The 26,080-nt window shown below is 46.3% G+C and overlaps 1 protein-coding gene across 12 annotated transcripts in view; it reads left to right on the plus strand.

Moving 5' to 3' along the window:
- Positions 1 to 2,833: 2,833 nt before the first annotated feature.
- The window catches only part of FBRSL1 (fibrosin like 1), a 558,388-nt gene continuing 535,141 nt past the window's right edge, over positions 2,834 to 26,080 (plus strand). For 9 of the 12 annotated variants that reach the window (XM_075041518.1, XM_075041524.1, XM_075041519.1 and 6 more), the window contains exon 1: positions 2,834 to 4,091. In XM_075041518.1, coding sequence (XP_074897619.1) covers positions 3,798 to 4,091 — 294 coding nt within the window. In that variant the 5' untranslated portion in view covers positions 2,834 to 3,797. The remainder of the gene's footprint in view (positions 4,092 to 26,080) is intronic. The other 3 variants (XM_075041521.1, XM_075041528.1, XM_075041530.1) reach the window with 1 other exon arrangement.

Consider the following 26,080-nt stretch of genomic DNA (forward strand, 5'->3'; position numbering starts at 1 on the left):
CACCTAGAGTTTTAACATGATGAATATTATTGTGCGGAAAGCTATCTGATGCTGAGGGGGGGGGTGCGGGGGGGAGAATCACTGTAGGTCTGCCTTCTATTGAAAATGTGAAATTGCCTTGGTGGAAGGAAAGACACGATTGATTCAGAGATGCTGTCTCAAATAGAAGCATCCTTTCACATGTGGACTGTTTGATATTGTTAATTCCTTTGGATGACCTTTTTGCTGCGCCTTTCAACAAAAATATACATATATACAAAATTGGGGATAACTATGGATAATCATAGCGCTGCTGAATTTGTGGAGTTAATTGAAAAAAAACAATTGTATTCACAACTTTCCCCAGAAGGCACCTTTGGTTTACGTTCACAGCGACATTAAACTCCTGTATGTAAACACGTAAGCGGGATGAGAATCTTGATGACCCTGCTGACAGGAAACAAAGAAGGGAACTTTACAGGCAATTTCCACCGTCCTTGTTGGTCAGCAAATTTGGAAGTGAATGAAAAAAGGAGAACTAGAAATGCATATTAATGATGGAGGACCTGAAGCACAATGGGACTGAAATGAGCGCTACCAAGAGAAACTGTTAGAAATTCCCCAGTTTATCTTTTTTAACAACTTGCCCTTACGATGTACTCATAACCAGCATGGAAATTACCTTGTGAATTAAAGGACAGGCTCACCAATGTAAAAACAGCTTACTGAACTCAGTGTAAATCCTCTTTTCTAGAAACTGAGTCTTAAAATATTGGTAAAGCAAATACAGTTGTTAAGCTCAATCCATTGTTTAACTGGGTGTATCTAAACTCCAGCTCTTTCATTAACAACCATCCCCCGGATCTTGGTTATAGCTTTAAAATACCGTACGTCTAAAAAATTGTAGTACTGTCCCTTAGAGGAGAGAAAATACCCCGTTGGAAATCCACGGTCCAGCAAAACCCACGGCAGATAACTGACTCCCCACTAGCCTGTAATTACCCAAGGAAGCAGCTAGACTTAGCTATCTTCCTTGTTTAATTGGCACGCAAAAGATTATAGGATTTTATTAGGACACAAATGACACCGATACAAATGTGATTGAGGCATGCGATGCATGACTGACTATTTGCATTAAGAGGCTTTGTACTACACATGGGATTTCTACCTTTGGTTTTAAAATTGCTTAAGTTTAAATGACGTTTCTATGCTACATTTTAAAAGGATGGTATTTATTTTAGCTCTTGTTTAAGTAAGGTAGGGCAAAGCTGTTGCCAGAAAGCCTTCTAAAAGACCCTATCGGGGCCAGGTGGAAGGAGGCTAATTTTCACCTGCTCCGCTATTACAGTCAGATCAGGAATAAAAGAAAACCGAGGAAAGGTACGCATTGCAGTCCCTACACCAAAGCCTTTGAGGGGTGTGTTCGACACCCAGCTACCAGCCTGCCGCTGCTGGGGGCACCGGCCTGAGGAACCCACCATCCCCGGCCACTGAACTGGAACGCAAGCGGGCGCAGGTGGCTGGAGACTTTTTTGGCTTTCCTTAATTCCACAGCTCCCGCTTACACTGAATCTCCTTCACGGATTTTTTTCCCCTGCTTGTTTATGAAGCTCGGTGGACTTCTCTTTAGGTTCCGTTTCACAACATCCTTCTAACTCCTCTCATGTCCGGAACTGGAGGCAACCCCCCGGGGAAGGCGAAAGCAGCTGAAGACGTAAGGAACGAAGCCAAGTCAGTGAAATGGAGCAAAGCCAGCCACACACAAGGAAGGGAGTACCCGGGAGCGACGGTAACGTGCAGCAATATCTGACCGCGTGCAATAAAAGACGATAACAGAAGGATTAGGTCTTGCTACCATTGCGATAGGTGGGACAGCCAGCGCTCTGCGCCGGGGGGCCTGATCCAGGCGCGCCTCCCTCAGCGCCATCCCTGGGGCTGGGCACTGCACGGCTCCTCAGTCGGCCACCGAGCCGGTCCCCTTTCCAGGGAAGCGCCCGGGGACCAAACCTCGGCGATCCTGGAGGGAGTGGAGGGCCCGAAACAGCAGGGAAACAAGAAGGCCACCGCAGCAGAGCCCGAATGAAACCTCCGCGAGATGGACAGACGGGGCGCAGGGGGTGACGAACGGGAAGGGTCTCCTGCCTCCGTCTCCACGACCCTGGCCTTCGCCCTCGGCCCCCTTGTGCTGCTCCGCGTCCCGCTGCCCAGCTCCGCTGCCCGCGCGCCCTCCCGCACCACCAGCTCGTCCCCTCCTTGACGCCCAGGTTGTTCCACGGCTCACCCCTCAGCTCCTCCCGTGTCCCTCGGCTCCTCCGGCGCCCCTCGGGTTGTCCTCGCCCCCCGGCCTGTCCCCCGTCCCTCAGCTCCTTCCTTGTCCCTGGCTCATCCCTTGACCCCCGACCCGTCCCCTCAGCTCACCCCTCGTCCCCCGCTCCCTCGTTTAACCCCCGACCCCTCCCGCACTGCTCGCTCCCACCTCGCCCCCGTCCCCTCCACTCGACCCCGGCCAGCCCCCTCTCCCTTTCCCGGGGGCTCCACCGGCCCCGTGAGGCGACAGCCGGGCCGCGGCGGGGAGGACGTGAGGGAGCCGGGCCGGGGCGGGGAGGGGGGAAACTTTTCGCGGCGGCGGGGGCGAGGGCGGGCCGCGGCGCCCCCTCCCGCCCCCGCTGAGGGCTCGGGGGGGGAAGGCGGGCGGGCGGGCGGTCGCTCGGCGGCGGCGGGGCGGGAAGGAGGAGGAGGGAGGAGGAAGGGGGGGGGGCCGGGGGCACGGCCGGGCCTGCGCCGGGGAATGACGCGCAGCTGGCAGCCCTGCTCATGCGCGGCCGGCCGGGCGGTGCTAGCGCCGCGTCCCAGCTCGGGGAGAATGGGGCGGCATCCGGGCAGCGCCGACTGAGCCGCTTCTGGGGGCCGGGGCTGCGCCGCGCCGCGGGCGGCCGGGCTGGGGCTGGGGCGGGCGAGCGCCATCCGGCAGCGGGCGGCGGCGGCGGCGGGGGCGCCGCGCCGCGCCGGCGGGGGGCTGCGAGCCGCCGGCGGCGCCCGGCGAGGAGGGGTCGGCGGCGGCGGCGGCGGCGGGCGGCGGCGGCGGGCGGCGGCGGGGGCTGCCCAGGGATTGTCTCGCTCGCTCCGCGGCAAGAAAGTTGGGCGGCGAGCGCGGCGGCGGCGGCGGCCCCCCCGCCGCGGTGCGCGGCGGCCGGAGCGGGGCCCCGGAGCGGCGCTGCCCCCGGGGAGGGGGCGCCGCGCCTGGATTATCCCGAGCTGGGTCGAGCCTCCTGGATCTGCCTCTCTCTTCCGCGCCGAGTGAATCCGAGGTGTCCTCGTCCTGATCCAGATATTTACCCCCCCCTCTTTTTTTTTTTTTTTTTTTCCTCCCCTCCTCTTCCCGTCTCTGCTTTTTTGGGGGGGTGGGGGGGGGCGGGGGGTGGAAATTTGTCAAGGTCATTCCGTGGATTTAATATTTTTTGTGTGTGTGTGCCGCTCGCCCCACCGCCACCGCCACCCAGCCTTGCTCTGTGGATTATCATCGCCCTGGATCCGAGGGTCTGAACAGCAGGATTTTTTTTGTTGTTGTTGTTGATTTTTTTTTTTAAATTATTATTATTATTGTTATTATTTTTGAAGGGGCTCCGGGGTTTGGAGAGGGGAAGCGGTGAGTTGGAGGGGGGCGACTTTTCTCTCCCCCCCGCGCCCCCCCCCGCCCCCACCCCCCCCCGCGCCCGGCCTTCTCCTTTTTTTTTTTTATTTTTAATTATTATTATTATTATTATTTTTAATTTTTATTATTTTTTTTTGTAAAATTTGCTTCTTCTTCTTCTTCGGCGATGGATGGGAAAATCCGGCAGAGCCGGAGGTCGAGGTCGCAGCGGGACCGCGTGCGGCGGCGGGAGGCGGCCGCCCGCGACCCGCGGAACCAGAGCCCTTCCTCGGGCTCCGAGAAGGAACCGAGCCCCGGCAAGGAGAACGGCGGCCAGAACTGCACCGCCCCGCGGGGCCCGCCGCCCGCCGCCCGCACCGCCCGGCCCCCGCGCCGCCGCCGCCGCGAGTCCAGCTCCCAGGAAGAGGACCTGATCGATGGCTTCGCCATAGCCAGCTTCAACACCCTGGAAGCCCTGGAGGTAAGAGGGGGGGGCTCTTCCCTCCTGGGGAGCCGGGGGGGGGGGGCTGGGTTGGGGGAAAGGGAAGGGGGTGGGAGGAAAAGGGAAAAAAAAAAAAATTGGGGGAAAAAAAAAAAAAAATTGAAAAAGGAAGCGCGGCGCTTTCAGGCTGCTGAATTTTGCAAATAGCAATTAATGTGCGTTAATCCCGGTTGTCAGCCCGGAGGGATCTCGGGGCTGCGGTCAGGAGGGTGGCGAGCCAGCCCGGGTGCTCGCAGCCCCGCTGGCAACTTGCTGCACAACCCCCCCCCCCCGTCCCCTTCCCCAGCCCCCCTTCTCCCTCCGGCTCCGGCTGGTGTTAACTATCACTTAGGGCAAGTCAAATGTTTGTTTGGGGTTTTAATTGGATGGCGGAGGGCTGCAAAATATGTGTTGGGATGGTCCGGTATTGTTGTGAATGGTGGAGCTTCCCCCTCCCGCCCGCCCTCCCTTCTTCCTCCACCCCCCCCCGCCCCGAGGAGTTTGTGTTTGCATTGCCAAAATGTTACTTTATCTGTCTCCGGAGATTGTTAGCAAATGGCTAGTGTTTGACATTTTGTGGAAAAGAGATGTTTAAATGGATAATAATCCCTTGGTTGTAATTCCCATTTTTGAAGTAATTGAACAAATTCTTCATCTCTTGTTGACTGTACATATTTTTCTGGTGTTAATAGGCTGGCAAAAAATATTGCTTGTCTAACTTATTACAAACAATATTTGCTGAGCAAATACTGCCTGCCTTGTCTGAGCTAAGTTAAGCAGAGCAGGAAATTTAATATTTTCAGAGGGGCACTGACAAACTAAGACTTTGGCTTTTGATTTTTGTTTTGTTTGTATGCGAGGGGAAGAAGTGAGTTGTCCAGAGAAAGCACCGAACAAGTCACTCGACGGGCACAACAACTTGAATTCGCAGTAAATATGAGCAATCCTGGTGCCTTGCCCGCTTTCTTTGACACGCCGTGGTAAAACCGTAGGCAAAGTTTTGGGTGCTCTCCCTACTTCAGATTTCCTGTCACTCGTGTATCTCTTAACCTGCGTTGCAGTGACGAAGGGTTGCGCGCGGGCAGGCTAATGAATAATCTCAGATTTGCCCCGGGATCTCTTAACATCTTTGGCTCAGGCTTTGAGATCCCATTTTGTGTGTGGGCTTCGCTTCTCCCCGGCCCACCCCTCCGGCCACGCAGGCCTCGGGGCTCTGGTGGCATCGTCAGGAGGTTTTTTTGCTCGTGGAACCAACTTCTCGAGGTCCCAGAGATGGTCCCTGTGCTCCCGCGGAGGTGTCAGCGGTGGCCTTGGCCGTCTACCCTGGCGTCAGGGCGATGAAACCTTTGCTTGGGGAGCCTGGGCTTCTGCTCAGGAGGGACGTTTAGCCCGTGGTCCCTGAGCAGCACTAGGTGTGTAGATAGTGTGTATGATTTGTGTTAGCTCGGCGATGGGTATTCTTTGGCCTCTTGCGGTATCATTTGTGGGGTGTTGTCCTAAGAGGAAAGCCAACTGTTTTGTCTATGCAGAACTGATAATGAGCGAGCGATCCGCTTTCACGTGCCTCTAAAACAAACCGTAGACCTGTCTGTATCTTCTTTTTTTTTTTTTTTTTTCTTGGGCATGCTCTTAGTCAAATATGCATCAGCAGATAGGTCCAATTAAACCCCTGAGTCTCTACTGAGCTGTCAGTGAAGAAAGTAAAATTCATCTTCCTGCAGAAATTTTCTACCATGATGAGCACATTATCAGGAAATAGAATTCAAATGATAGTGCAGTCCCTCCAGGGCTGACAGGGAAAACTCCGGGCTTTTCAAATGGGATAAGCCTTGTTATCAAATCAACCAAACCATAACCTTGATAATAGTGCGCACGAGGACAGAAGGTGACCTTAAACTTCTGCCACCCCAAAGCGCATCTGTCTGTGGAAGCACTTCTCTTTTTTTCTTTAAAAAAAAAAAAAAAAAAAGTATGTCTTTACAAAACTGTCCCCTTGCAAACTCTTGCGAAAGACTTCGGTACCACCTGAAATTAATTGATTTCTACTGTATTTACCAGCATGCAAGAGAACACGTGCACCTCAGCATCTCGGATGGTAGTTGGCACCTGGGAGGGAATAGTGCAAGCAGAACTCTTCTGTTTCTCTCAGGTGCTGAACTAGGAGGTCTGTTGTATTTGAGGTTCTCGGAGAGCCCTAATGATCGTGTGCATTTCGAAAATCCCGGTAACGCTAAAAAGGAGAAAATACTTCATGTTGTGTGGATTTTTCCATGCAGCGCTGCCTTTGACCATGGGTGATGTCTGGCAGATTTGACGCAGCACCAAGGGAAGGGGATTATTAAGGTAAAACTACTTGAAAGCAATGTATGCCCCTGTAAATGACTGAAATGGCAAGGTCATTTTGCGTGGTGTGGAGCTGTGTTCTCTAGTGAACTTGACTGCCACAGGTGGTTTTCTTCTGCTTTGGAGGAGATTGGTATTTCGGTGAGTATTTGTTTTTTCAGGGTGCTTAAAATCTGCTGTGATCATATTTTGAAAATAAGTAAGAATTGAAACCTTCTATGCTCACGAGGGGGGAGAAAGAATAAAAGTGAGTACGCGGCCTAGGGACAGTGCTGAACTAAGAAAGTCTGTTTTATGACACTTCTAATCCTAAAAGGAGCTTTTGTTGCATATTTGGTAGTTCATTGTGATCCTTTCTTGTGTTCTTCTTCTAGGTTTGTTTGTCACTTGATGTTACAGTGATCTGTGATTTACATTTTATAGGCTAGCTAAGCTTTGGGCTTCCCCTTGGAAATTAAATTTCTCAGTGGTTAGGCAGAACTTAATGGTAGAAGCATTTGGGAGAGGTGCGGTGGTTTTTTGTTTGTTTTTCTTTTTATCTCCAAATATTGTGAATTCCCCTTCCCCACTGAAGAACATTCTCACCACTGGTGTTCCTGTAAATAAAGGGTGCTTTACAGAATAAATATATATATATATATATTCTTCCTTTGTGTTGACCTGGGGGAGTGAGCAGTTAGGGTTGATACTGAGGGATGGCTTTATGAAGTCTCCTTTGGCTCTTTGGTGTGAATTTTAAGCATTCTGGATTTTGATTTAACTCATGTGATAATGTTTCCTCTGGCAGTTGTCATTTGAAAATACTGCATCTTGTTTCAGTGATACTTGTGACTTAACTTATGGATCCTCTATCCTACCATCTTTCATACACAGACAGAGTTGATTATATATATATATTTTAAATTAAGGAAAAAAGAAGAAGAGAAAGCCCACAGACAAACCAGCAGAAACCTCTTTCTGTGCATAAGAAGTGAAAACTTCCCCTTTCCGTTCCTTCCCCTGAATCTTCCTGTACAAATCCGGCTCCAACTCAGGTTAGATGCAGCTGCTGTGTGAGTAGTGGTGTTTAGGTTTTGTTTTTTTTTTCTCTCTCTCTTTTTTTTTTTTTTTTTTTTTTTAATACCCAGTCACTGAACACAACTTTGGAGTTTACAACCTGAAAACTTAGTTTGCCCTGACCTGCTGGCTTGGGGCGGTCAGCGAGATGGGCAGCTGCTGGAAAACCATCAGGTGATGGTGCTGCCCAGGAGATGGTTCCCGTGCCGGGGGTCAGAAGAGCTGGCGGGCTGAGAAACGGGGGATTTCTCGCCGCCTTCCGAAATGAATGGTATGTATGTGAGCATGTGTGTATATTCATTACGTTCAGACGAAGCTGCTAATTATTCTTGAAGGTGATTGGTGAATCAGAGCGAGAGAATCTAAATGAGTGAGTCGCTAGTTGAGGGCTCTCTCTGATCATAGCTGTTCCTTTCAAGTATGAAAAACAGCGCTAAAAGGGAACTTCATCAGAATGTTAATGAATGCGATCTTTGAGAGCAATTGTTCTCCCAAAGTAGTTGGAAAGACAAGGGGTTGTGTTTTCTTTTTGGCTGTTGTTTATCATTTTTACAGATTCCAGCAAAGCTTTGGAACGCTGCATGGAAATTTTAACTTTCCTGGTGTGTGCACGAATGGGTTTTTTAGGAATACTTAACCTATTTATAGAATCTCCTGGAGAATCCACTCGCAAATGTGCGTGGAGCGACGCGTTGTGCAGAAGTAGATCCCCGAGCTGAAAAGAGGCAGAGCTTGACTTCGTGCTCGTCATGGTGAAGTGGCGATGCTGCCCTTACAAGCCGAGTTAGGGCCCAGCTGCATCTGGTTGCAGACCCTAAGGAGATTAACGCTTTACCCACTCTTAATTTTGTTTGTATCCAGAGGTCTGGTAGTGCTAAATCGCGGTTCCTTCTCTGCTGTTTGCGCCTGAGCGTAGCAGAGTTTAGAAAGCCTAATGGTGATAGTAGACTTCTGGACAGAATCCATAAGTTCTTCAGCTGTTATCTTGATAAGGCTGTTTTCACATGTGTGTTGTACACTGTGCTGTTACTGTTGCTCTGATCTCTCATTGATAAGAAAACCAGTGCATTTAACTGCAGCTTCCTGTTCCGAAGGTTTTGTGCTAGTTCCACTGACCTAGCTATGTAACTTCTCATTTATCATCATATCTCTCTATATGTACTTTGCAGCTTAGTTTTTTCCATAGCTGGTCCAATGTTTTAAAACAAGTTTCTAGATATTTAAATGTTTTTCCCTTCTACTTAATTGTCAAGTGATGGTGTGTCAAGTCAGTGTTTCTGATGGCCGGTTATTCCTTTAAAAAAGTGCTTTTAACCTCAGGAAAGCTAATGATTTTCTGGATGGTGCTCTAAAGGCTCTAAACGCCTTTTGGTTTTCCCAAAGACTTGTTAGTCTCCATTGATTTGTTCTCCTAGCTGTTGATTTTTTGCATCTTGTCCAAAGTGGGTACTTAAGGTATTTTTGTTGTTGTTAAGGTGTAAGAGGTGGCTAATGCAGACCTAAAACAGAGGGGTGAGCTCTGGAAAGCCTGACATATCTGCTCGGTCGGGCCAGGAACCGAGAGCTAGGTTCCCTGCAAAGGCCAGCAGTGGTGAGGAAGGATCCAGCTCTTTTGTTGGAGCTGGAGTTCTCTACCTCATCGGTAAAAACCTGCTGGGATCAACGGGCGTATTGCACACGGGAGAGCGAGCTGCGCAACAGGAGTGACCGGGTGCGCGGCGAGTACAGCCCCCGACCGGGGCGATGCCTGCAGCCTGCGTCGGGGCACCATTAGTGCACATAACGTGGCTGCAATGGCATCGGAGAAAGGGAAGGGCTTGTGAAAATCCCAACCCAGCTCAGGGGTCACCCTCATCCCTGCCTGAGGTCTCATTTTTAGCTCAAACTGCACTTGACCCTGTCTGTCTAGGTTTTTTGAAAGACCTCTTAATATCTTACCAATTTTTCCAAAATCATTTCTTGTAGCATAACTGCTCAGCCTTTCTTCGGTGGTCTGCGACCTGGGGTAAAACATGAGATGAAGCTTGCTGAAATGTCAAGTGGACCAACCACCACAGAGAAATTAAGAAGATAAATTATAATTGATTAAAAAAATGGAATATATCATATTTAAGAAATATAAGGTACTCTGTATTGCTCAGATAAGTTTGGTTTTCTTTATAAAAGGCTTATAATAAAATTAGTGTTCCACTTCACCCAAGTAATAGATGGTATTGGATCCAAATTAATGTTTACTCCCAGTAGTGCATTCGATTTCTTGTCTAGTAAGAACTGAATACTTTACTATTCTCTCAGTGTGCTAATAAGATGCACTTTTTATTGTTTTTCTCAATTATTTCACAGAATGAGAGTGACTATCACAATGTAACTTTCTGGGAAAATAACAGTGAACAAGGGAGCCAGGAAGGACCAGCCTGGCGTATTTCACTTTGTTTCTTTGATGGGTTCCTGCTTGCTCTGTAGAAGGGCTGATGTATCGCCCAACTGTACCTCTTTAAAAACTCATATAGGTACAGAGATACATTACCTGGGCTGGAGACAGTTACACTGATATAAAAGTTTTGGGGTGGTTGTTTTTTTTTTTTTCCTTTTGGTATCCTGTTCTGCTCTCTGTTTCTTGGTGTGAGGTGCTGAATTCTCCAGGCACAGCCATTGCAGGCTGCTCCTCCTGCATCAGGCTTAACTGGACCTGGTGGGCTTTGTACGCGTATAGATCCTAAATCTGTGTGCGCCTTGGCTGGGGAGAGTGCTACTGAAATGTGCTTATTGCTTCAGCTTCTTTAGCTTCTGGTCTTTGTCCTGGTGATGCAGGTTGTGGGGAACATAGTGTAGTTTGTCTGTGGTGCCGCAGCAAGCGCTTGAGAGTGAACAGTATCAGCAGAACTGAAACGCTGTGTCCTGCTTGATGCAATATTTTTTAAAAATAAAGATATGAAATACAGTACGGAGGGCGTGCATCTTGGTATCAGTTGTATGTGAACATCCAGCTGTAAGTGAGAACAATTTCCAATTCACTGCACTTTAATGCCTCCAGTTTATCATGGTAAAGGTATAAAAGAGTTTTATGTAGGTGAAGTGGCTCTTGCTGTTTAAATATCTTCTGGCTCTGCTGTGTTCAGCACAACGGGGGCTGTGACTGCTCCAGCCGTGCTCCTCGCATAGAGAAGAGAGTCGGAGCACTATTTTACCAGCCCTGTTCCTTCTCCTTGAAAAATAGTCTCTTTTCCAAAACTAATGAACTGTTAAGAATACTGTTCAAATGCTGAAAGGGGAATCAGTCTCTATGTTATTAATCCAAAATGTTTAAAATGGAGGAGAGGGTTAAACGGCTTCCGAGCTGCCTGGGCAAAACACGACCTGCAACCTGCATTTAGTTGTCGGTCCAGTTCCTCTGGTGCAAGCAATTGTGAAAGCTGGGCAGGGACGAACCGCGGCCGCAGGGCTCTCCCGCCCTGTGCCCAGCCAGGCCAGCAGATGTGCTGAGCCCTAATGACAGGTGAAGAGGTGCATGTCGATTTTGGTAGCTTAATTATTTTGTACGAAGTGGCTGGATCCAAAGTTCAGAAACGCCTGGCGAAGAGGAGCGCAGGGGCAGCTATGTACATAGCGCTTGCATGATCCAAGATGAATGGAGAGAGTTGCCTTTGTAGCTCTGTCTTGCTTCAAGCCAAAAAGGGACTAAACTTGAACAAAAGTTGCATCTGCAAGGTCAGTGGTTGGCATGGATAAGGGGATTGAAGGGATCAAAATGATTTCCCTGTGCTACTGGCTGCAAAACATGGGCTTATGGCACCATTCCTGTCTCTCCCTTTGTGCTCAGAGCAAAGCTTTTTTAATCTTGTACTGGCTATCTATAGTTGTGCCACACAAACATGGCAATTTGAAGGCAAATGTTCTATTTTGGGGACTGCCGGGCACTGTCGGCAGGGCAAGGGAGCTGCGCTTGGGCTCCTCTCCTCTGTCCAAAGCCTGCCTTGCTTTCTTCTGAACAGGTTGTGATAGAGAGGCATTCAGAAAATAAATATATATATATATAGTGCACTTGTGCCTGTAGTCTGAACGTGAAGTTTGTAGTGTTTGTGCTTGGATGTCATCGCATTATCTCCCTCTCCAACAGTTGTGCTTTTTAGCTTTGTAAAAATATGACTGTAATTGTTTGGGGTTTTTTTCCAATTTCAAATATAGATTGATTTACTCTGATGCTACCATATCCGTGATCTAGCCTGTACTTAGTGAGGAGATGCTTAGGTTAGGAGGAAGCGTGCAGCCCAAGTTGGGAAACAAATGATAATTTAGGGCTTCTGGCTATTCGGCGGGCTGTGGCATGCTGACGGGCACCAGGCTCGTTTCTTTAACCCCTCCTGTTGGTTAGCGAGGCTGCAGTTTCTTTCCTGGTAGCTCTAATTTGTACAGACGAGTTAAAACCCCGAAGAATTTTAAGGGAAGAAGTGTCTCAAACCTTACAATGACATCAAGCGCAGCAGCTAATAAAAGTGTTATTGCCGTTGATTTTTTTGGTGGCTCATAAATGTCTCTTGCACTGCTGTCAAAGAGGACGTGGAGCTTCTTTATTCCACTTAGCCCGAGCACATACTTGTACTCGGGGAGCGAGACTCAAGATAGTGTGCAGCTAAGAGATGTTTATGGAATCAGTCAAACTTGATATAAAATAATTATGGTGTTTTGACAGCTTGTTAATAACTTGCAACCATTGGAAGAAATGGAATTACGGCGGTTTTGGTCCTTGATGGAACCTTGGCGTTTCTTTCAGATTGTAAAATTAAAGAAAAAAATGTGAAAGCCATTAAAATAGTTGGACGTGGTGCCTGGGAAAAATGATGGGCCACTTAATTGAAAAAATGCTTCATTCCAGTTGAAGTTCATTGCAGTTCAGTTCTGCCCACTTCTGTGTATCCACAATGGAGAAGAAAGAGGGCTGTTTCCCCCCAAATCTGTCTGGGAGAGGGTTTTGGGTGTCACTCGGTTCTTCATCTTATCTGTGAATGAAGTGGAAGGAAATCCTAGCGAGCATTAGACATGAGAGAAAAGTCTTGTCACCTGTAATGACTAAAATCCCCTGAAGTGTTGCCAGCGTGTACTTTAGGAATCATATAATTATATGATTATTGAAAGAGACATAAAAGACCTCATGGCAGAAACCTTAGAAGGGGGGAGGGAGGGGATCTGTATGCAAATGAAGATACACAGAATTTGCTGTGTCTCTTCTTTTTTTTTTTTTTTTTCCCTAGTTATTTTTCAATCCAAAGCTCAGTAATTGCTTTTATGGGGATTACTTAATAAAACTGGGGCATGCAAAGGAAGGAAAAATTGTTTATGCTGCATCACAAGGCTGGCTTGCAATCCTACGGAGTTGGAGTAAAAATGGATTTTTAAAAGTAAAACTGCAAAGTGGGTTTTCTGCTCACAGAAAATGGCTATTTGTTGTAATGTTATCCTACAATAAAAGTGTTTTGTGGTCTGGCGGTTAGCAGGGGGGTCCGGAAGTCGAGATAACGGGGTTTTCTTTCTGACTCCGCCACAAGTTTCCTCTCTGAGCTCCGGGCAAGTCCTTCCGTCGCTGCCTGTGTCACCTCAGCTGCTGGTGCCATTGCCTGGGTACCCCATGGGAGGCTGGATTTGCTGCGTAGGGAAACTCAGGTCACCCCTCTGACTTGAGGGAACGGTCTTTCAACCCTGGTACGTGTAACTTGAAATACGTGCTGTGATGGGACGTGCTGTGATGGATGAAGACCAGGAGGTGATGGGAGAGCCTTGGGTGAAAGAGCTGCTCGTGCTTTAGGAGCCGCGGCAGTATTCCCTGTTTTGCGGTGTTACGGGGTGGGGATGCGCTTGTCCGTGGCGGAATGCTCCCAGGGACGGGTTTTGCGCGGGTGCGAGCGCAGCGCGCTGCAACGCCGCTCGTGGCTGCCTGCTGGGTGTTGTCGTGGGGAGCAAGTACGTGCACGGGTGTCTTCTGGCCTCGTTTGTCGCTTTGGTAGCTTGCAGCCAAAATTGAAATCTTCCTGTGTGAAACGCGAGTGAAATGTTTGGCCTCTGCCCCAGCTCAGGTTCACGTGTGGTGTGTAAGCGTCTTTCACGTGGGATGTACTGACCGGTGCAGTGTCCTGCTGAGCATGCTGTGCTCTGGGTACTGCTGCAAGTGTAGATTTAGTGTGAGATTTTCCCAAGCTTTAGTTCTCTACCTCCTCTTAGAGTGAAAATACAGGCCTTGACTTAGGGCTTCTTAAGTTCTCCTAGGCTTCATCAGTCCTTACGGATGCTCTGGATTTATAATCTTGCTTCTCATAGAAGCACTCATTCACGCATTTACTAGGAGACTCTCCTGATGCAGAGCAGACCCATATCTCAAGAGAGGTTTTGCTGCAAGATAGGCAAAAACCTCCTTCATTTTTTCTCAGACTTAACTAAAGCACTCGGTGCATTTAAAAAGAAGAAAAAAAAATCCCCCCATACTGCTATTAGTGTCAAGTTACTGAATATTTTGCAAGCTTTCTTCAGAAAAAAAGTATACCATTTACTCTGGTATTCTAGTTTGAAGCTAAATAATACCAAGTTGTGATATGAGTTCGCTAATGTGATTTTTAGCTGAAATGACAATGGTTTTCCAACCAGATGGATTCTATAACTCGCCTGCTATCAGCTCATCCATCAAACTCTGCAGATGTCTGTACGTTCATTATAATGTGCACATGGTAATGTTGTTGATTACATCAAACAAACTGATAACCCTATTCAAGCTCTATTAACGCTCTCCGGGCAGCTCCCCCCCTCCCAGCCCCAGCGTGTGTTTGGCGGTGAGGGGAGCGAGTGGGTTTTTTTTTTTGTTTGGAGGCTGTCCCTGCAGGTACTAGGTGGGAGTTTGGAGTTGAGCTACTTTCTCAGATCCTTCCCATTGCTATGGAGATGGCTGCATCTGCGGGGTCGATGTGTAGAGAGAACCATTTTGAGACGACTTCGATACAGGCGCTGGCGTTTCTGATGCTGTTTGTATCGGGAAGAGGGTTAATGAAACCGAAATGAGAGCCTCTGGGCTGCACATGGTCTGTAACTTGATTTCATACAGCTCATGACTTCTCTTCCACATCATTGGATGACACTAAGGCACATAGGGTATGTGACTTAGAAATGAAAATTTTATCTGCATCTGGGCGAAAATGCTTGCAGGGCTCTATGGGAAAAAGGTTCCCATGCTCGTTACAAAGTAATCTGTACAAGTTGTAGGCTTTTTGCAAGGAAAGATGATCTTTTTAGCAGCTATCGGATAGGAGGTTGTCTAGAGCCTTGTGTTAACATCAAACCCGATTGCCTCAGAAAATGAGCTTGTGATTTGGCAGGTATAGGACGTGCCACTTCCAAAACAGAGGTTATGAACTGCTGTAAGGGGGGCCTGTGTAAACTAGTGTAAACTCCCAGGTGATACCTCAGATAAACAACTATATGTAGTTGGTTCTCTTAATAGGTTCCCAAGAATTATTTCTGAAGTTGGTCTTTTTTTAAAAAAAAAAAACAAACAAGCAGTTTACACAAACTGTTTCTAGATGGAACATCTCTGGTTTCTTAGCTTCAGCCGTGTTGTGTCCTGAGAAACACATCGATGGGTAGTGCCGTCTCTGAGCGAATTGCCTGGTTTTCCTCCACCCAGGAGGAGCTCAGGGTTGTCATCGCTGGGCGTATGAAGTTCCCGGTCTCTAGGCACGTATTGCTCTTGTGCTGCAACTTCAAGGCAAGCCGTGCTACTGGATTTTAAGGTCTGAAAATGATTTCTCTTGGTTATTGAAACCTGTTGTGTTGCTCGGATGAAGCGGGAGCGTGTGGGTTTCCAGGGGAGGGTGTTCCAGGCTCCCTGTGGGACAGGAGCGAGGTCTTTGCTGGTTTCCTGATCAGTGCTTCCTGGTCAAAATATATATCAGTGGATTTTCTATACCACTGCCAAAATAAATGCTGCAGACGGTCCAGGGGCCAGGAATGTCATCATCATCGGGTTACTGAGTTTCTGCCCGAAGGTCAGCTAGCTGTGACTGTTACTAAATAGCTGTTTCCTGACGTGTTTGTGGTCTGCGCTCATACACCATGTCTGGTTGCGTGTCTTCAGTGTAGTTTTGGCATAAAGGTATGTGGCTCAAACTGGGGCACGTTTTATGATAGTTCCCTGTAACTTTGTTTGCAAGGTCCCTACGACCTGTGAGGATGTTAATTAGACTTTGAAAAGGACAGGGTGTAAACCGCTGATGTTTATCTGGGTTAAGTACAATGTACTGGTCGTCTAAAATCAAGTTATTCGGTTTACTTAATGGTTCATGTGTGTTGCCAGAAAGACGGGTCCTTTCTATTTAACATTTACATAGCAGTTGGCAGATTTTACTGCCACCCCTTACTGCAGTTGCTTGGAGATGAGAGGTTTGTGCACTGTACCAGCAGGACCGAAAGACGACCTGTTTGTGCATGGCGGTGTTGGGAAGCAAGCGAGTAATGCGGAGTTACTACAACAAAATGGGTACGCTTACGTGCCCGTCTCAAGCCTCAACCGAGTCTGGTTTTCTGGAAATGCCAGACCTGGGCTGAATGGAAACAGGCACCAAAAACTCTCAGGAGGCTGCTGGTGGGCTGCCATAGGGCCGGGAGCCAGAGAGATCCGTCTGTCCCCGCCGGCTGTGTCACCTTGGGATGGGTGGGCAGCTGCTCCCCCGGTGTGCCCGTCCTCCACAGTGGTGGCCGTGGGGCCAGCGCCTGGGGGCCGTGGTGAGATGCCGTGGTGCTTCTTGTGAAGCGTGGTGAGATGCCGTGGTGCTTCTTGTGAAGCGTGGTGAGATGCCGTGGTGCTTCTTGTGAAGCGTGGTGAGATGCCGTGGTGCGGAGCGTGCTTCAGCATTGGGGTGGTAAATGGGCAGCTTCTGGTGGTGTGTTTCCTGCAAGTAAATAAAGCTTGCCTTTGCTTGGGGTATTTCTCGGCCTGATTTTTGTGTAATTCTGATCTTCTGCTAATTACCAGTAGGTGAATTTTAACTGTTTCAGTGCGTTTGCCTGGGCAAAAAGGAGCAAGTACTGAGGAGGGGTCTAGATTTTTGTCTCAAGTGATAGATGAATTCTTTTTGTTCTTTTACATCTCCCTCCTTTTGTGCATGTGTGTGTTAAAATTCCCATTCCCTGTTTATAAATGTTTAGCGGATGAACTTACTGGTGTTTTTCGTAGTATTACCTTTGTGATGTTCAGAACGTAAGCAAAATGTGATTCTTTACTCAGTCTCTGTTGAACACTGTAGGAATAATGAGTCTGTGCCTAAAGCATAAACCCAGACACAAAAAGCATGCCAATAAGAATACAGACCTGGGGGAAGAAAAAAAAAAACCAAACCACAAAGTGTAGCTTATTTTACCAATTTTCCTGGAGTACCCTTGTATATATTTTGGGGTTGGGAAGGGGTTAATCATGGTGTAAGACTGGCCATTCTGATGGCAGGGAGCAGAAAGTGGTGTGAGTGTGGGGGTCTCCCTTTCCCCCCATAGAGAGATGCTCAGGGGAGAGTGGCAGCTTGCAGCAGTGGAGTTTATCCAGTGTGCGTCTGGAAGCAGGGCTGGAAGGGAAAAAACATGGGGAAAGAAAATCAGCTGGCTTTGTGTCTTCATGGCGATCAAGCCTTTTCGAAAAAAGTAAATGCTGGTGTCTTGCAACGTATTCCTGATGCTGCTGAAAGGAACAGAAATAGGCTGGAGGTTTTTCTGACTGGCGAATCGACATCCCGTTGCTTACGCTTCCCAGGCAGCTGCCAAACTAGAAACATTCAAATGTCTGTTTCTGGGGGCTGCAGGTACCTTTCAAGAAGGTCAGAATTTGGATTGCAGCTGAATTATAAGGTAAAACCTTTGCAGTGATGTACAGAATTTTAATTTTTTTTTTTAGACTTTCTAGTTCTTCTGATAATATGTTGTCAAGCTTTAAAGCTGAATGAACTTTAAATATCACCTGTGTTTAACAGCATTTAATCTTTCTGTTTTCTATTTTGTTTAGCCTGAACAAAGAAACAGTGTTGTGTTCTCTTTAGACTATGGTCATTGAAATGCTTTGTCTCTGTTTTTAAATGAAGAATGACAATTTGAGTGCTTAGTTACTTAGTGCTACTCCTTTTAATGTTGAAAGTTCATCCTTTGCCCCCACTCTTCTTAATGTAGATTTTCTAAACAACATCTAAAAATGTGTGTCTAAAAGACCTAATTAGTGTTGATATTTCAGTATCTGGGCTTATAATTTAGCTTTTTTAATAGGACACCTGGGTATCAGCACTAAATGTGAAGAAAATCAAACCTATACCCAAAGTGAATGCATGTAATTTTAATTGGGAGTGGGGGAAGAAACAACCCTAAAACTTCAGATTGCATTACGTGTTGGTGTGGTGCTTGTTGTCTGTTCAGTGTGCCCTGTGGAGGGAAGGGGGAAAATGGTATTTAATTAGTGCTTAAGTAATACCTTACTCACTTAGCTTTATGATTTTAGAAAAACCTGCCTAGGCAAACACGTTCTGGCTGGGGCGGATATCTGTTTGGTCGGTATTATTTTAAGTCTGATAAAGCATTGTTCACACCTTCTTGGAATGTAATACAGGAATAAATGGGAAACCCAATCTCCTTAGCACCGTGTGTTGCACAGACAGGCCGTGCTCTGATACAGGGATTTATTTCATGCATGGTGGCCTAGACACGAAACAAACGTGTAGGAAAGGGAATTATGTAAAATTGAAAGTGACAATTATGCAAACATTCCAGTCGAGGAAGAAGTAAATTCTTCTCTTTTTCCATGTGCTTGGCTTCAGAGCTAACGAGCAGCCTGTTGGGGTTTTTGGTCTGTGTGTTTGTATCTGTCACAGCTCTCTTCTCTCAGCTGCTTCTTGTTTCATTTTCTTTTTGTTTTTTCTTTTTTCAGTTTGACCTTATTTTCCCTTTTGTTTCATGGAGTCATTCAATCTTTGTACTTCGGGGTTTGTTTACCTTGCCAGAGAAAATGTTAGCACCCTTCCATTTAGGAGCCCAGGGCTGCTGTCCTCAGCCCCTTGCAGCACAGTACTGTGTCCTTCGCTTCGTACCTGGGTACAGGAACATGGTGACTGATGGGGTCCAAATCCCTCTATTCAAATCTTTTTTTTTTTTTTTTTTTTTTTTTAAGGGAGAGGAAGCTGGTGAGAGAAGAAACAAGCTCCGAAAATAGCTCTGTATTTAGACAGACACCCTTTTGCAAAGCTAAATGACTTGATCTGCCACGCTGCTGGGTAATTCCCACGCTTGCAGAAATAGGGAGAGGGAGCAGGGAGCTGGGGCTGTGACCACTTTAATCTGACATAAGTACGTGTTTTTGCTGAAGGGGATGGTCCTTTCCTGCCCTGGCTGCTTGTCCCGATTACCTCCCTTGTGCCAGCGCTAGCATTTATGCTGCCAGGAAAACTAATTCCCTGGTTCCCTGATCTGGCTCACTGCACAGCCACGCAAATGCCCTTCTGGCACAGGGGAGGCAGGACGCAGGGGAGAGGGGGATGTGGAGCAGATGTGTATCGATTAAAGAAACCCTGCAAATATGGCCTGAGCCTTTGTAGCAGGATTATAGCTACATGTTCTTTCCGTGTTTTAGGTCATCTTGAAAGTCAGGGGTCTGCTGAAATGGGTGGTGTAAAATGATGATGGTGCTGGAATGACTCTGGTCTCGGTTAAGCTTGTGAAGTTGGGATGATGTGGTCATGTATGGGGTAGCAGGGAGTGGCTGAGGGTAGAAGGGATTACTTGGAGAGATAAAACCTCACTTGCAATTTAATTGCTCTGAAAACCCAGTTTCTACCTTGTTTTCACTGATTAGTTTCAATGTGACAGGGGGAAAGAAGAGACAAGCTTTTGTTTGTGCTTGGTCGGGTGCTTGGAGTGGATGAGGTATCTAACCCTCTTGATGGCAGGTTAAAAGTAGTTCAGTCTGTAAATGGCATTTGTAGCTCAGTTCGCACAAGAATTTCTTCCTTTTAGCCTCCTGTTCTTTTTTTTTTTTTCCCCTCCTAACTTTCTTTCTGTACTTTATCCTGTGCATGTGTTGTGTAAAGGAGAAGCCTGTATTGGATATTAAATCCAAAGAGTGGGTGAAGCAGCAGCTCTTCTCATCAGTGTCATTTTCCCTGCTGTAATCCCACAGAGGGATTGAAGAAAGTGTCGGGAGGATAAGATCAGTGTTTGAGCCCAGCGAAATGCTGGCTCTGCTGCAGAAAATGGTTTTGATGGAGGCTGGTTGTGTGGGGAGGGTGAGAAAATTGCATGTAAATTGTGCAAATTTCTAAATAAAAAGCATTTAATTGCATTAAAAGAGGGGGAGGGACCCTCTTGTGTGCACATCGGAGACTTCAGTGAGCATAAGTAACCTCTGTGGCACAGTAGTCATTGACCTTGTCAAATCATGCCACTGGAGGTCATGTGTGGAGAAGTGGGTTGCCATAGGGGATTAGCACATCTGGGCAGAGGGTTTTTATATCCGAGCGTCCATGCCAAATCCCATCTCCAGCAGCGCATATGGACTCATCAGAAAACACAAGGCAAGAGAAGATGGGAAAGCACCTGCCAGAACTGCATGGGAGAAACCTGTCTGGAGCTGGGGGCTTTCTTGACCCCAGTTGCAGGGGAAGGGGCACTCGGTTACGCCCTGGACTCCCAGCTCCACGAGACGATGGACTTGAAATTTAACTCTCTACGGAACCTGCACGCTTCCCGTGGTAATCTCATAATTAGGTAGTCTTGGACACAGGACTGTCTCTTTGCCTTGGGTTTTCCCTATAGTTTCATGTGCACAAATGTTCTTTAACATCCTGCCTACAGCTGTTGGTTTGGTATGAGCAGGTCCAGCTTTGTGCAGGTGGGAGGCGGATTTGCTTATGTATTTTTTAAGGTGAAGCACTTGTATTTTGGGCTGAAAATATGAATAGAGGATGGTGTTTTGTTATAAACCTCTGAACATAAGAAATGAGATGACAGTGGTATATCTACTCCTATGTAGGACTTAACACTTACTGTCTAGATTAATGAAGATATTAGGCCCGTTTCACAGATGGGAACGCCTGAAGCGCAGGGAGAGTGAATAATTACTAGCAACTGATCCATTTGCTCTGTCTAGAAGGGAGAATATTCAAGGCTTTAACTTTCCTACTTCATTGAAGTGTTTAATAGAAAGCTTGCTGGCATGGCACCCCTGAAGTGTAAGCGTTTGAGTGTGAGGTTTTATACAGACCTGTTCTGCTTTGCCTTCCTATATTCTTCTACTATTCTGCCTTAGTTGATTTAATTTCATATCCCTCGAAGAAGGCATTAAAAGAAAATTATTAATACTTCTAGCAGGAAAATAGTTGGTATCTTAGTAGGTAAAAATGGCATTAAAGTTGAAGCTAGCTAGTCTTTGTGTTTGCCAATAAGGGAAATAATTTGTCTCTGATATTCATTGCCTCCTGGATGAGGGGAGAAATGACTAATGCTTTGCTCCTGCCTCAGTTGTGGGGACCTAGAATGAGGCTGGTTTGAATTACTAAAAGACTAAATGGTGATGGATTTTTATACTTGTGCTAAATTTTTGCTAGGCAGGAAAATGTGAGGGTTCTGCAAAGTTATGATTTTTAGAAAGCGCTGTTTGAATAACATCAGGAAAATGATGCTGAAGGTCGGTTGTTGAAGGTGCTCTGTTTAGGAGAGAGTACCTGTCCTGGTGGATGGTCGGGCTCACAAGTGGCACTGGTGACACACAGCAGAGATGCAACCCACGCTGGGGTTTTTGGCACTGGTGGCTTCTAAGGCTTCTTCAGAGCTTACGCAATTCCCTACAAAGATGCGTTTAAGACTTCTGGGAGTGGTTGTGTTTTTTGTAGTCACCTTTAGAAGTTGTCCCTTGAGTTCCCACCGGGGACTGTGGGGCACAGATCAAAGTCTGGACTTGTGTCACGGCAGTGATGGGGCTCTGGATGGAGCCTGGTCCCCTGCTTCCCGCTTCGTTGCAGTACTTACTGTACCATATTGCATCCGAAATACTGGGTTGGACTTGGAGAATTAACTGGTGCAATTATGAAGCAGAGGAAAAAAACACTTATGTGGTGGCTGTGATAGATTAGTCATTTTGTACCTCCAAATAGCCAATTATTCCTCTGACTGGCTTTTATCTGACCAATTTGCATGTGCAGTCATGGTAACTGGTTTGCAGATTAGGCGCAGAATTTCACGTGGATCTGATGTCGCCTTTTGGTCTTGTATGCTTGGCGTTCCCCGGAAGCAAAATGCACGGATGCAGGTTTCTGTGTAACAGATTACCATTAGCTGCTTTGTATTTTTTCACTCTCAAAGCCTTTTCACACTCGAAGGAAACAAGATGGCTCACTTTTATTGTAGTCTTTTTTTCTTTCTTTCTTTCTTTTTTTTTTTTTTTTTAATAACTGACAGGACGATGTAAAGTGATCCCAGCTCCGTAGAAGTTGCAGCACAGATTTCATTTGTATTGGCATTCTTGGCTGCGTAGTTTGAGAACACATTGTTCGAGGTCTGGGAACTCGCTGGAGCTGCAGTGTATTTCAGAAGAGATATGAAAGGGAAAAAAAAAAAAAAAAAGAGCTAGAGGAAAGAAGGAAAAATAAACTGAAGCAGCATGGAGTGACCAGGGGTGAAATCCTGCCTTGCTGAAGCCAGTGTCAAAACCCTCAGCCTTCACAGGTGCCAAGTTTCCATGTCTGCTCTCTGATTTTGATCTTAACTCCACTGGTGTGCTGAAAATTAACAAATGGTAATAGATTTGATATTGTACACCTAGAGAGCTAAGTGAAATCTTAATTTGAAAAATATTAATTATTCAGGTAGGTGAATTTTGCTAGTAGGTTAAATATAAGCTCTGTTTCTGTCAGGGATTTGTGTCAATTTAGCATGCTGTGGACTTTGTAGAATCTCTGATATGAAGAGTCTTTGAACTGGAGAAATGGTCTAAAATATTTGCCAACAGCCAGCTAGACTTTTAAAAGCTTCACTTGCTTCAAATAAGCAAGCCTTTTTAAAAAACAAACAAACAAAAACCAGTTTGCGAGTGCAAGAATAAGATACTTTTTCAAAAGCCATTTTTTTTTTAATAGGGGCTCCAGCAACTCAGCTGTAGTTACCTTGGTCTCCAGTGCAGTTAAAGACAAATTAAACTAATAAAACAGTATCTCGCAACATCATAGCAAATAAATTAGCTAATCTGTATGCAAGTTTCTTGCTATACCAAATTTAAACTGCTTAAGCATTTCCTCTTTTGATGAGAGGTGGAGGTTTTTATAAATGTAACCTTTTCAAGGGTCTGTGAAACAATGCCTTGTCAAGCATTCAGCAGCCTTCTGCTGGATTTGCGGAATAAAGATTGCACTTTGAGAAGTATTTTAAGGAAATTATATATTTATTTTCTTGCGACAACTTCATCTTAAGCTGATAACAAACTGGTACATTGGAAGGTGGGTGCCGGGGAGGCGGTTGTATCTACCTGCCTCCACGTGGTGTTACCCAGCTTCATTAGTAGCTGAAGGAATGTCTCATTCTGCATCATATACTAACCATATGCTAGCTATAGTAAAGTGTATGTGCATGTACATCCATGCATGAACATATGTATTTTCTCTCTTCCATGTATTTAAAAATAGTTGGACCTATCTTAGGTTTCTTGTAAACTCCTGTTTGTTCCTTTGCCTGTTCTTTTGGGACTGACTTCTGATGGCACTGTACGCTTTTTTTGAACAGAGGAGCACACGTGAAGTCTCCTGGTCTTGCATAAAACTACCGTTCAAGTAAACGCAGGTGCACAAGCGCCTAGTTTAAGTTCTCTGAGCTGTTTAAACATGTGAGGCTTTTCATGTCCTGCTTATTGAACAACAGTGTGTAAGTTTTATTAAAACTGGTGTGAAATTTAATTTTTGCAAATATTTTCTCTGCAGTAGCTGCCGAAGAGCCCCTCCAGAGTACTTTCAGCACAGCTTGGGGAGGGGGCCTGGGAAAATCAGAGTTGAAAATTGGGGCATGTCACTTTTTCCCCTGTCTAGATAAGTTATTTAATCTCTGTCCCTCTGTTTCTTCTGTAAAACAAGGATAACTTATCTCACCGTACTTCTACTGCTTAGTAGTTGTAAACCCCGCATGCAGGATCTTTTTGATAGGAAGTACATTAAGATTAAAGTACACAGTGTTTTGTTCTGAAGAGTTTGAGGATGAAGTTTATAGGCAACCGTAAGCTGTGTGTTTGTTTATGATAAAATTGGGAGATGAAGTATAAAGGAACAGACAGTGGTACTGGCCGTGTAACTTGCAGCTTTACATTACAAACAGGCTCTTGTTTGTGGTGATAAAGGCAAGAAATCCAGTGTATTCTACTAGCTACAAATAGCTACATGGGGTAGAGCTTTTTACTCCGTAAAAATGAGCTTTTTCTCATTCTCAAATCAATCTCAGCTGTTCCTGTTAAAAGAGTCTTCTCTCCACCTGTTTATAACTGTGAATTTTTGTTACTGTAACAGCAAAAAGCATCTTTTGCTACTCAACATCCTTCAGCTGTCTCTGTTCTCTCCTCCCCCACCTTTTTCTATATCCTCAGGATTTAGTTTGTGAAATTCCCCCCCCCCCCCCATCCTTTGGCTTAATCAGTTGGAAAGTGCAGACAGCAGCATAGTGAGGCAATAGGTTGCTCTCTGATCGTATTTTCCCCACTAACTGTTCCTGCCTCTCCTTGGTTCTGTAAAATGCTTGTGAATTCATCCTTTCTCCCCAGCGTGCGCAGCTCTGGCATCGCTCGCCGATGCGGCTGGGATTGCTGGAGCACGTGAGAGTGCCTTGCAGAGCTGCCCAGAGCAGATTCCTTCCCGTGCAGGCTGCCCTTGGGATTTCTGCGTCTCATCTTCCGGAGGTCTGCCAAGTGCAGTAGAAACCCTGCTGTACAGGCACAGGGCTTTACTTTTTTTTTTTCTTCCCCCCCCCCCCCCCCCCCCCCAGCTCTTCTGGATATTGTGTAAATACTGGGGGGGGGGGGGTGGTGGTGGGGGTGGTGAGGTTTGTGTGGATAATGAAGAATTTGGGAGGGGGAAGTTGGCTTTGTGGCCTTGGGATATGATTTTATAACCGATAGCTGGAGATGTCTCTTTACTTCTCACTAATGGATCCACTGTCTTAAAGCTTTTTGGTGACAAGATTCAAAACTGATTTTTAATTTTCCGTGAGGGGAAAGATGAAAAACTGAAAGACAGTTTCTCCTCCAGACTCTACACTTGGGTATTTCTGGATGTGTATCTGTGGGTTGTTCTTCATTCCCAGCCCCTTCCACAAACACAGCTCATCATCTTGTTGTGCCATTCCCTTGTGGTTTTGAGCCAGAAAATCTCAAAGGCTTTTCATACCTGCTTCGGGGACTTGTTAATAATACTGAACTGCTGGGGTCAGATGTCTTGGAAAGCTTTTCAGTGGTGGATCAAAATTTAAAAAAAAAATATTAAAAACCCCAAACCACCCAACCCCAAACCCACCTAAATCACATAATGCATATAATCAAGATTGTGAGCAGTTTGCTTGCCCAGAATTCAAACTGGTGCACTGTTTAGCCCATCATGTGGGTTAAATGTCCATAAAAGAGATTGTGCTAGTACAAGCCTTAGATCTTGGGAAATGAGCAAATTATAGTTTAGGCAGCTGTGTGAAAGGCTACTTTAAAGAGAGCAGAGGGCCATGTTACTGGGGTCACAGCTGGAATAACCAGGAGAGTTAAGCATGGAGGTACTATAGTAATTGTTGCCAGGGCTGGTCTGCATCTCTCAAGTCCTTGTATTAAAAAAAAAAAAAAAAAAATTTACATTCGTAGCATGTTATTAACATGTTTGCATCAAACCAGTGTGTGTCGGGACTAGGGCACTGTCTCTAGACCCTGCTAGAGCTCTAGATCCCTGCCTAAAGAGGGAATCTTGCAACGGCAGAGGAGCAGCAGGGAGGAAATATTCCTTTGGGGCTTTATTCCCATTATTTTGCTGATACCTTTTTAATAAATCCTAACAAAAAGCTGCAGACTGCCCAGCTATAGAGAAGCAGGCAGTAGTCGTTGGTCCGTGGGTCAGTATATGCAGGATGTATACATGCAATATATCATTACTGGTCATTTTATTTGTCCTCTGTGTGCTGTCAAATTCTCCATCTCCCTCTGTCTTCCATGTACATCATAGATGGGGAAATTGCAGGGAGAGTTGCACAAAGCTGCCTTTCTTGTCATTTCTGCTTAAATCTCACGTGACAGTTGGACAGAAGCTGTTTTCACTGCTTGAAGTGAGGGGGAGGTGAAATGGGTGGTGGACTTTTAAAGAAAACTATATGTACTTATTTTGTCACATGCAGGTGGCTTGTGTTTGTGGTGGTGTGGGCAAGGAAGCACCTCATTATGCAATCTATATCGGATCTATAGTGGAGAGAGCTCGATTTCCTCCCAAGTACAGATTTATCCCCCTTGTCAAGCGAGTTTGGATGGCCCCGTGAGTTATAAGCCTGTTCTGATGAAGTGGATTGATCCTGCCTCTCCTTCCCCACCG

The sequence above is a fragment of the Buteo buteo genome, chromosome 11 (genome assembly GCF_964188355.1).
Source record: "Buteo buteo chromosome 11, bButBut1.hap1.1, whole genome shotgun sequence".
NCBI lineage: Eukaryota > Metazoa > Chordata > Aves > Accipitriformes > Accipitridae > Buteo > Buteo buteo.